This window comes from Macaca nemestrina, chromosome X (genome assembly GCF_043159975.1).
Source record: "Macaca nemestrina isolate mMacNem1 chromosome X, mMacNem.hap1, whole genome shotgun sequence".
Lineage (NCBI taxonomy): Eukaryota > Metazoa > Chordata > Mammalia > Primates > Cercopithecidae > Macaca > Macaca nemestrina.
This window is the reverse complement of record NC_092145.1, coordinates 145,965,130-145,977,245: the sequence shown is the minus strand read 5'-3', so window position 1 is coordinate 145,977,245 and position 12,116 is coordinate 145,965,130. Positions and strand designations below refer to the sequence as shown.

The window sequence follows — 12,116 nt, the reverse complement described above, 5'->3', positions numbered from 1 at the left end:
GTGAAAAGATTCACCTATAAAAGGGGGACATGACTTCAAATGTAACAGCTAGAGGAGAAGAAAGATTGCATGCAAATGCAGTTGGATGACAAGACAATTGAGGGAATTTGTGTTTAATGACTTCTGTTATTTTTCCTGTGAAATTTTCTTCTGAAAATCAAGGGGAAAGTTTCAAACAAGCAGAGATATTTAGAACAATATTATGTCCCAAACACAAAGATGTCTACACTACAAACACAACAGAACAGAATTATTGGAGCTGGAGAGGCAATTCTGAGTGCACATAAGAAAGGGACATCAATGCGATATGATCCAGCCGTACAGCTTGCTGATAGAGGGTTTGATGGGACATGAGTATGAAACTGGAAAATATTAAGGAGTGAAAAAGAGGTAGCACTACAGATCTGTTGCTTCAGCTAGACATTTGATAGGTGCCTTATAATACAAATAAGTGGTTAAGATCCCTTTGAGTGCCTAAAAGGCAGATATTTCATGATTTTTATTGACAGAAGACTAAGGCCATGGTCCTTAAGCTTGGCTACACGTTGGAATCACCTACGGTTGTAGTAACCTATTGCTGTATAACAAATTACCACAAAACTTGGTGGCTTAAAACAATGAGCACTTACTGTCTCACATACTTTCTGTGGGTCAGGAATTTAGAGGTAGCTTAGCTGGGAGTTCTGGCTCAGCATCTCTTGCACATTGGCAGTCAAGATGTCAGTTCAGGCTTTAGTCATCTGAAGGCTTGACTGGGGTTTCCAACGTGGCTATTGGTAGAAAGCTGTATTAGTCAGAGTTCTCCAGAAAAACAGAACCAATAGGATATGTGTATGTAGGGTTTCCAACGTGGCTGTTGGTAGAAAGCTGTGTTACTCAGAGTTCTCCAGAAAAACAGAACCAATAGGATATATATACATATATCCTATTGGTTGGTTTTATTTTTTTTCTATTGATTCTATATATATAACATATATAATATATATTATATGTTATATATATTACATATATTGCTGGAAAGGCAATTCTAAGTACATATATATATACACACACACACACATATATACAGAGAGAGAGAGAGATTTATTATAAGGAACTGACTCACTTACATGATTATCAAAGCTGAGTAGTCCCAAGATCTGCAGTCAGCAAGCTGGAGATCCAGGAGAGCCAATGATGTAGTTCCAGTCCAAGTCTGAAGACCTGAGAACCAGAAGAGCTGGTGGTGTTGACTCCAGTCCAAAAGCTGGCAGTTGGAGTTCTAAGGCAGGAAAAGACCAATGTTTCACTTCAAGTAGTCGGGTAGAAGTAGTTCCATCTTACTCAGCCTTTTTGTTCTACTTAGGTCTTCAATTGATCAGATGAGGCCCACCCACATTAGGAGGGCAATCTACTTTACTCAGCCTACTGATTCAAATGTTAATCTCATCTGAAAATACTCTCACATACACACAGAGAATAATGTATGACCAAATATCTAGCCTAGTCAAGTTGACGCATACAATTAACCATCACAAAGACCTTAATTGCTTGCTGGCTGTTAGCAGGAGGCCTCAGATCTTTGCAAGGTAGGACTCCTCCTAGGGCTGCTTGAGTGTCCTCATGGCATGTTGGCTGACTTTCCCCAAAACATGTGATCTAAGAAAGAAAACCAAATAGAAGTCTCAATATGTTTTGCGACCAAGGTTTGGAAATCACACACAGTCACCACCATCATATTCTCATGTTAGAAACAAGTCACTAGGCTGAGCATGTGGCTCACGCCTGTAAACTCAGCACTTTGGGAGGCCAAGGTGGGTGGATCACCTGAGGTCAGGAGTTCGAGACCAGCCAGGCCAACATGGTGAAACCCCATCTCTACTAAAAATATAAAAATTAACCAGGTGTGGTGGTGTGCACCTGTGATCCCAGCTACTCAGGAGGCTGAGACAGGAGAATCGCTTGAACCTGAGAGGACAAGGTTGCAGTGAGCCAAGACCATGCCCCTATACTCCAGCCTGGGCAACAGAGTGAGATTCCATCAAAAAAAAAAAAAAGAAAAGAAAACAAAAAGAAAAAGAAACAAGTCACTAAATCCAACCCACTCTCAAGGAGCGAGGGGTTAGGTTTTGCTTCTTGAAGAAAGGAATATTAAAGAATTTGTGGATATATTTTAAAACCACATCTCAGGAGCTTTAAAAAAATACTTATACTGGCTACCACCCCTAGCCTTTTTGACTTGGTATGCAATGAGTAAAAGCTCCCTAGGTGATTCCAATGGGTAGCCAAGTGTTTCCTCTATCATATGCATCCACTCTTGTGTCTCTTATAACTCTAAGACCTTAGCAAGCAAGCACACAGCCCTGTGATGGGCAATTTGTCAGCCATAATGTTATACCATATCATGCAAGTGGGTGTGAAAACTTCCTATGATAAAAAACTCAGTATCATTAAAGAACTTTTTAAAATTCAAGATGCTTTTCTTTTCTGGGTTGTTTTTTTTTTTTTGAGACAGAGTCTCACTCTGTCACCCAGGCTGGAGTGCAGTGGCGCAATCTTGACTCACTGCAAGCTCTGCCTCCGGGTTCACATCATTCTCCTGCCTCAGCCTCCCAAGTAGCTGGGACTACAGGCACCTGTCACCACACCCGGCTAATTTTTTGTATTTTTAGTAGAGATGGGGTCTCACTGTGTTAGCCAGGATGATCTTGATCTCCTGACCTCGTGATCCACCCGCCTCAGCCTCCCAAAGTGCTGGGATTACAGGCGTGAGCCACCGTGCCCGGCCTTCAAAATGCTTTTCTTAATACAAAGAAATAAGTAATATGTGTTACATAGAGGTATGATACCCAAAAGGAGAGTATTTAATACATTGCATTTTCAAAATCATATGTAGTCTAAAACAAAGATATAAAACAAAACATAAGAGACTTCTGGCTAAGTATGAAGTCGAAAACTTATAAATAAAAGCATAAATAATGAAGAGTTTGAGCCTATAAAGGATGAGATGCTTGATAATTCATGACAGAACGTGATAAAGTCTGACTTTGGGGGTGTGATGGTTAGGGTTTTCTTGTCAACTTGGCTAGGCTATAGTAACCAGTTATTTAATCAAACACCAATTTAGATGCTGATGTGAAGGTATTTTGTAGACATGATTAAGAGAATAGAAAATTCCAGGCAGCAGTTTCACATGACAAAAAGGAAACTGGTGAAATTGCTGCATAAGCTAAGGGCCAATAAGATCCTAAAAAACAGGATGTGGACTATGCTGGCTGGAGCAACTGGACTGAATATGGCACTAGAATTAACCTAGGTTTTACCTAGAACCTCATTATATGCTCATTAACATACTAAACCACTTATCTGCCAGCACCATGATTGTTCCAGGAACACTCATATTTGGTACAAAAACGGGTGGCACCACAGTTCTGAGAAATCTTAACAGTTTTCCAGAAATGTTTATGAATATTCCACCCCGTGGTTAAAGAAACCCATAAAGATAGAAGCCCCAAACACTGTTGGTGCAACTCACTCTCTTGAGTACTCTCACACCCCCCTTTCTTGAGTGTGTATTTTGCTTTGCAAAAAATCTCCATACTTTCACTATTTTCTGACTTGTCTTTAAATTCCTTCTTGCAAAGTTGTCAAGGACCCGGACACTGGCCAGGGTTGAGGTCCCATCAGTGTCTGGGGACCTCCTCTAGCCCACCAGTATCATTAAGATATAAAGATATACAGGTATAGACATGGATGTGTATGTATCATATTAGTTTTGTTTCATTGGCAAACCCTGACTGATACAGATCTTGGTATTGGGAAGTGAGGTGCTGCTGTAACAAATATCTAAAAATGTGGAAGTGGCTTTGGAATTGAGTAATGAGTAGAAGCTGGAAGAATTTTGAAGAGCTTGATAGAAAAAGCCTAGATTGCCTTGAAGAGATAGTTGAAAGTAATATAGATGTTAAAGGTGACAGGGTTCAGAGGGAAGTGAGGAGCACAGTAGAGAAAGCTTCTATCAAGTCAGAATACATACATCATCAGGAACAGAACACTAGTAGAAATATAAATGTTAAAGGTACCTCTGGTAAGGCCTCAGACAAATGAGGAAAATATTGTTGGACACTGGAGAAAAGGTGACCTTTATTATAAAGTGGCAGAGAACGTGGCTGAATTGTGTTCTAGTGTTTTGTGGGAAACAGAATTTGTAAGTAATGAATTTGGATATCTGAGGAGATTTCCAAGCAAAGTATGGGAAGTGTTGTCTAGTTTCTCCTTGCTGCTTATAGCAAGACTCTAGAAGAAAGAGATAAATTGAGGAGAGAATTGTTATGTAAAAAGCAACCACCACTTGATGATCTGGAAAATTCTCAGTCTATTCAGATAACAGCAAAACGTGACAGAGTATGCTCTGGAAAGAACATCAAGGGTGTGACTAGACAACCGCTGGGTAAAGAGATTATGGATCCAATCAACCATCTCAGCAGCAGCCAAGAATATTGATGGGGTATCCAGGAAGGATCTATGAAGAACACTCATGTCTAATGGCTCGGAACCCTGTGAGTTTCATGGAAGGCCGACAAACTGTTGAAAATTTTAGACCAGCAGAAACACTGTTAAACTGAGAGAGACAGACAGGAGAATGCCATGTGAAGACAGCAACACACAGAATGTCATGCAAAGACAGAGGCAGAGATTGGAAATGATGCATCTACAAGCCAAAGAAAGCCAAAGATTGCCAGCAACCGCCACAAGTTAGGAAGACACAAGGAAAAATCCTCTAAAGCTTTCAGAGAGAGAGAGAGAAAGAGAGAGAGAGAGAGAGAGAGAATGGTTTTACCAATACCATGACTTTAGACTTCTAGCTTCCAGAAATGCGAGAGACTAAATTTCTATTGTTTTAAACCACCCAGTTTGTGGTACTTCGTTACAGCAAGCCTAGGAAACTAATACAGGAGGTATCAAAAACACATATTGACTAGCTGAAGTTTCGTCTTGTATGGAACCCACATGTATTCTGTACCTGCTTGGGGAACAGCAGATAAACACTTTAATAAACATTAGACTACATTAATTAAATAATTTAATTGCATGATTTCATTTAAAACTTGGATTAAGACATTTTGAAAGTTATAGTACTTGTCATTTTGGTCTGTTTGCATCTTCCTTGATCTCTAATTTCCTCACTTCCCCTCTGGCATGATTGCAAAAATACAATATTTTTGTATGTGAAATCCAATGAAATAAACAACAGTGTTCTTTTGACAAACACCACTGCTCATTAGTAAGTGATTTAAATTCTGCTTGGGCTTTGTTTACATGCTGAGCTGATAATTGTCAGTCATTTTGATATGCACAGTGAACGACCACAGCAGTAGAAATTACCGAAGCAGAAGCAGAAGCAGAAGCAGAAGCAGAAGCACCACGTTGATTAGATTGACCGTGGGTGTGGCTGCTGGAAGCATTCTCAAATGGTGGTGCCATGGCATTGGCTTCCAAATCCCTGTGACCTAAGTAGCTGGGACCTAACAGTCATCAAAGGTTCCAGTCTCTGAGTTCAGGTTCTGTAAATCAGGCAACTTTTTTCAGCTCTTGGAAGAGTCAGGATTTGGCTACATTGCACTCTTCTTTCAGGTCTTTAAAATGCAAGGAATTCTATTCAGCAGCTGATACTGATCCCACCAACCATTAATCACTCCCTTCCACAAACAGTTGTTTCCTGCTAGGGCCGCTGGGGATGTGGCCCATCTTCAGCCACATACAACCATGCACCTGAGTGAAAGGAAGGCCGCTTGGATAACAGGATTCCTCAAACTACAGGTCATTACCCATTGATAAGTTGTGAAATCATTTGATGGGTTGTAAACAGATTTTTCTTAAAAAACAAAATAGAATAGGATAGATTACATGGAATAGAAAATATCAGAATGTGTGCCATGTAGGAAAGTATTTCATAAACTTTTTTCCATTTATTTTATCGTGTGTGTGTGTGTGTGTGTGTGTGTACTGGGTCATGACAAAATCATATGTCCTTCTGGGGATCGTGTTTTTCAAAGTTTGAAAAACATAGCTCTAGGGCATGATCATTATCTCAAAATTCCCTTCAGTTTAAAAATGACGACTGGCCCCTTATACATTTCATGTAGCCACCCTTCTACTTATTCTTATTAACATCATGTTCTCAGGCCATGAGGACTGATGACTGCTAGAAACAATGAATTTTAAAGACTCCAGTCCCCAGAAAACATAAAGAAATGGGCAAAATGGACAATAAGAAGAGCTCTGTGACATAGTCTCCTTTAAGAGCCTCATGATTTCCTTGAAACCTTGGGACTATGGTCACATGATTTATCTTCCTCCCTTTGCTGTGGCAAGTTTAGATACTAAAGATAAATGAATCATGGCTCTTTCTTATGCTGCTCCCAGATGTATTGTGAAGATAGACATTACAGATAATATCATTCAAGGCAATGTTTTAAGTGGTGTTGAGGGTGGGGTTAAGGAAAACAAGGATAAGATGTTCTTAAAATACAACTAGGAGTTTGCCAGTCAGACAAGGGGGAGGAAGGGCACTTCAGGTAGAGAAAAATATATATATTCAGGGTACATAAAATGAATGCCAACTCCATAAAACTTGGTATATCATAGGATGGCATGCCATCATATGATGCAGCTAAAATGTTGGGTCACACAGCAGAATGGTGGACCATGGGTAAAGAGGGAAAGCAGGGACCAAATTACAGAGGGAAAGCCTTGGAAGTTATATTAAAGAGTTCAGACATTATCCTGTAGTTATGGGAAACCACTGAGGGGTCTAAAATTGTAATAAAGTAATCAGATTTGCAATATAGAAAGATCATTTTCTAAGGAGAGCTGAGTCAATCGCTGGGAGCCGGGGTGGTAAGCTGTCTGAAGGCAGGAAAATTCAATGGTACACTATTAGTGCCACAGATCAGATGAGACATGGTGGGGACCTAAGGAAAGTGCTGGGAAAGCAGAAGAAGGAATGAAAATAAGAGATTTTTAGAGATAAAAATTGTTTAAAGTGAAAATTGGTGAAGAAGCCAAAGTCTTGCATTACCCCCGATGCTTCTTGATTGAGTGGTTGCATGGGTGGTGGACAGGAATATGGGAAAAGAAGTAATATATGAGGACAGATGAGCTCAGTTTGGCCCAGATTGAATTAATGCGCCTATAGGACGTCCAGGTGAATTAGGATGTTAGACACTTGGATCTGGCATTCCTTTTCTTCTGTTTTGTAAGCTGAAGTGCTATCAAACAATCCAAGAAATGCACAGGCCTTCAGTCAATAAATTCTTTCCTTTAAAGTCATCAGGCTATGATTTCTACCATGTTCCTTTGAAATGAATTTCAGACAGAGAAAGTGTCAATATGCATGGAATACAAGAAATTCTGAAAAAATTAGAGCACAAATGCTGGTATCTTCAGATCTTAGGTAGTGCTGAAACTTGAATAAATTCTTGTCATTCCAGTATATGACAATCAAGTTTCATTATGAGAGCCAAGATGTTTGCATGGGTGGAGAAGAGTTATCCAGGTCAAACCGTGGTCCTGATCTCACAAATTTGTCTCTAACTCCAAGAAACCAACCAGTTTGTATACACAAAAAGAACTGGTTATGAACAATCCAGGCTCAAGCTCTCCCAAAAGGAATGATTTTTATTCCTAGGGACAAAGTGTACAGATCAACCAGGGATTTCAAGACCTGTATGTTGATTAGCCACAGGCATGTACTGTGCTGGGGCAAAGCAGAGATGCTACTGGGATTTCAGCCATAAACCTGGCATCAGCAAATGCTATTGCAGAACAAGGCTTCAGTTTAATCTATTATCTTAAAAAAACTCAGGAATTCCTTTGCCACTCAGTATTTTTAAATGATCACCATGTGTTTCTTCACCGATGAAGAAATTACATTTTGAAATGCCTTTTGAAGGGAAATTACCTAATAACAACTCCTTGGGTGTGTATGTGTGTGTGTGGAAGGGGAGGGAGATTAAGGAGGAAAAGAAACTCCAGCCGACTTTTTTCTTTTTTCTTTTTCTTTTTTTTTCTGGTTGGGGGAGGAGCATCACGTAGACATCAGAAAAGTTAAAATGAGGAAAATTAAAGTGACAGAAGTGAAAACTTATTACATCTTCTATCTTCAAATGCCATGCTTGTTTTCTACCCACAGCAGACAGACATAATGAAGATATAATTCTGCTGATACGGATTATATTTCATCCTCTTCCAAATTTATTACCTGAATCCCTTCATAGATTGTTAAAGACCTAACCTGCCTCTGCTAATTTTCACAGGCTGCCTTGTACAAAGTACAGCAAATTCCAAAAGCTAAGGCCTGCTTCTCAGCTCCACCACTTAACAGAACTAAGAAATCAAAGGCTGCAGTTTGGCAAAATGAACCAAACTTATGTTTCCCTAATCTATACCTCCAGTCCTGATACCACCCAAGCTCCAGTCCTGATTTTTCAGTGGCTTTTGGTTATGTCCCCTGTATGTCACTCTGTCCCCTCAAACTCCACATGCCTCAATTGTATTTATCATCTCCTCCTTCTCACACTACTAGACACCACCACTTCTCCCTGAGCCCACCATTCCTGACTTCTCCTGATCTCCAAAAATGTGCGTGCATGAGTCGCACTCATAGGCTACATGATCACTCCTAAACACCAATATTTTACCTCTTGATTCACATTTGTGCTTTAGTGATGTCATGAACCTCAAGAACATTCAAAACCAAGTGTGTTAAAGCTGTGGGTGCCAGTGTCTGAGGGTCCACAGCTTGCTACTCAATATATTTAAGATGGTGTCACACTGGCACTTCAAACTAACCACAGGAATAATTGAACCCATGGGCCTCTCCACCTCCACCCCAAACTGTTCCTGATTCCTTGCTCCCTTATCGCAGAGAACACACCATCACCCCTGCTAAACTGCTCAAGCCAGCTTCATTCTCTCACTGACTTATTGGTCCATCTGGCTGCCAACCCCCATCAATCCCACCTTCTCAATAACTCTCAAACGCATTAGGGATGACAGTGCTCTGTCTCAGCACAGGTATTTTGTATTTCCTTCTGGACTAAAAGTCTTATAACTATTCTCCCAGACTCCACTCTGCCCCTCTGACTGCGGTTAGAGTGATATTTCTAGAATGCAGTTTTGAGCACGACGTTCCGCATCTTTCACCTTTCAATAACTTCCTTCTGCCCACATGATTCTTCCCAAGATCCTCCATTACATGGCCCGTTCTGACCGCTCTAATCCCTTTCACTGCAGCTCAACAACCTTCCTGTACTCACAAGCTACTCCTGCCCACAAGGATGTCTAGTTCTTCTTATCCTTCTCGAATGCCTTGATACTTTATATTGCTTCCCCTTGTTCTAAAAATTGGTGAGAAGGAGTCCCATGTCTAACAATGTGATTGTGTTACAGAAAATGCTAATCTGAAAACACATGTTTCTAAAGGGTAGAACACATGTTTCTACCCAGAGTAGATTGAGTTAAAGACTGGGTTAGGCAAATTGTAGTACATACAAGTAAGAGTAAGGGGAATTATGAGTTTCAAAGGAGGGAAGTGAGAAAAGTTTGATAGAGAGGGAGTGAGGACCCTGAGAAAGGAGGGAAGAGGATAAGTTAGACAAGTGTGAAAATGAAAGAGAGCCCAGTACTGTGATGAGATGCTGCGGCCTGAGAAGAGAGACATGCATTGAGAATTTCCCAGGGATGAGGATGGCCAAAAGATTCTAGAGAACTGGAGTGCCTTTGATTCCATTTTACATGGCTTGTATTCACTGTTCTGAGTTGTGACCCTCTCTATTACTCCTAAACCTTCTATAAAAATTTGTTCCAATGGCATTTTGTGTTCATGCAGAGAAGTGTCCAAGTCAGAGGTGATGCAGGTGTACCAAGAGCAGAGCTGGTGTGGGGAGAAGACAGTAGCTACCATCATCTAAGGGGTGACAAGGAAGCAGGCCACACTGTAGACTGACCACAAGAAAGTGAGATGCACACAGCTAAACAGACATGTTAGCCAGGGTGTTAGATTTTTTACAACCTGAGGAATTGTGTCTCAGGGAAGTTTATTTAACAACAGAGGAAAAGAAGACTCAATTCCTATAAGGCTTAAAAAATTAGGAATTTCCAGACAGCTAATCCTTTGGTTATAGTTATAGCCCATACAAAAAAAATCACAGAATTGCTACGAAGTAAATAAATACTTCTGAAAAAGTGAATATACAATGATAAATACATAAAATATACATTAAAATGAATATACTTATTGAAGGGTATTGGGAAAATCATGTCAGACTTGAGAAAAGAATTAACTTCACAAGATGACTAATGATTATTTTAAAATTGGCATTTATTTTCCAGATCCTTAATTTACAAAAAATGTATATTGTTTCCAATGGTACAGATAAATAATGACACGGTTTGATTCAAACTAGGAGAAAGAGAGAGAGGGAAGTGTGTGGAAGAAAAGGGAGAGGTTTATTATCATTGTCCTAGAATTTTCACAAACTCTAAGTTAGAAATTCAGGAAACTAAATCAAATTTCCATTATATCTTACATAATAGAATGTATATAATAGGCAGGTAAAAGTCATCAAGCTTGAGATGTCACAATTCAGGACATATTTTAACACCAACAGAAATCATTTCAGACATAAGGTGCATTTCCAAAGCCTAAAAAAATCTCTTTCACACACAGCCCCAACAACTATATGTGAGAACATTTGGTACTTACTGCAGAGTCACCAGAGTTTTATGGAGGCTAACATTTCTCTTGGACTTCTATGCTAAACAGAATTTAAGAAAGCAGTGTGAAGGAATATGTATGAGAAATAATATATCATGATTGCTAAAGCAGAGGCTATATCTCTGAAATTTGGGAGTTCAAGGATTCCTGAAGAGTTGCTAATTAATTTTGATGTATTCAGATAAGTTAGGATATGCTGCAGTTATAACCCCAAAGTTCTCAGTGGTGCAGCATAACAAGATTATTTATTACTCATACAATGTCTTCAACAGATGTGGGAGACTGGGCAGGACTACTACTCTCCATGATGCTTAGATTCTATGGCTTTTCCATATCAACACACACTCCCATCATGAACTGCTTTTTAAACACATTAATCTGCAACTCACATTGTGGTTACATGACTATACTAACTTTAAGAAAGCCTGCACAAATGAAGAAAACAATATTAAAAAATCAATGAATCAAAACTTGGTTTTTTGAAAAGTTAAATAAAATTGAGAAACCTTTAGCCAGACTACGAAAAAAAGAGACAACATACAAATAAATAAAATCAGAAATGAAAAAGGAAACATTACAACTGATAGTACAGAAATTCACAGGATCTTTAATGGCTACTATGAGCAACCATATGCCAAAAAGAAAAAAAAAAGGAAAATCTAGAAAAAATGAACAAATTCCTAGACACATACAACCTACCAAGATGGAACCAGGAAGAAATCCAAAACTTGAACAGATCAATAAAGTAACAAGATCAAAGCTGTAATAAAAAGTCTCCCAGTAAAGAAAAGCCCAAGATCCGGTGGCTTCACTGCTAAATTCTACCAAACATTTAAAGGAGAGCTAATATCAATCCTACTAGAACTTTTCCAAAAAACAGACGAGGTGGGAACACTTCCAAACTCATTCTACAAGGCCAATATCACCCTGATACCAAAACAAGACAAAGACACATCAAGAAAGAAAACTGCAGGCCAATATTGTTAATAAATATTGATGCAAAAATCCTCAACAAAATATTAACAAACCAAATTCAACAGTACATTTAAAAAAAATCATTCATGATGACGAAGTGGGATTTATCCCTGGGATGCTAGGATGGTTCAGCATATGCAAATCAATCAATGTGATACATCATATCAACAGAATGAAGAATAAAAACCACAGGATCATTTCAATTGATGCTAAAAAAAGCATTTCATAAAATTCAACATCCCGTCATGATAAAATTCCTCAAAAAATTGGGTATAGAAAGAACATACCTCAACATAATAAAAGCCATATATGACAGACCCACAGCTAGTATCATACTGAATGGGGAAAAACTGAAAGTCTTTCCTCTAAGATGTGTAACACA

General features: G+C 39.1%; 1 protein-coding gene across 1 annotated transcript in view; it reads right to left on the bottom strand.

Moving 5' to 3' along the window:
• Positions 1-350: 350 nt before the first annotated feature.
• LOC105478148 (FA complementation group B) overlaps positions 351-12,116 on the bottom strand; it is a 77,915-nt gene continuing 66,149 nt past the window's right edge. The window contains exons 11-13 of the mRNA XM_071088833.1: positions 1,522-1,638; positions 1,110-1,261; positions 351-770 (exon numbers count right to left, since the gene is read on the bottom strand). Coding sequence (XP_070944934.1) covers positions 737-770; positions 1,110-1,261; positions 1,522-1,638 — 303 coding nt within the window. The 3' untranslated portion in view covers positions 351-736. The remainder of the gene's footprint in view (positions 771-1,109; positions 1,262-1,521; positions 1,639-12,116) is intronic.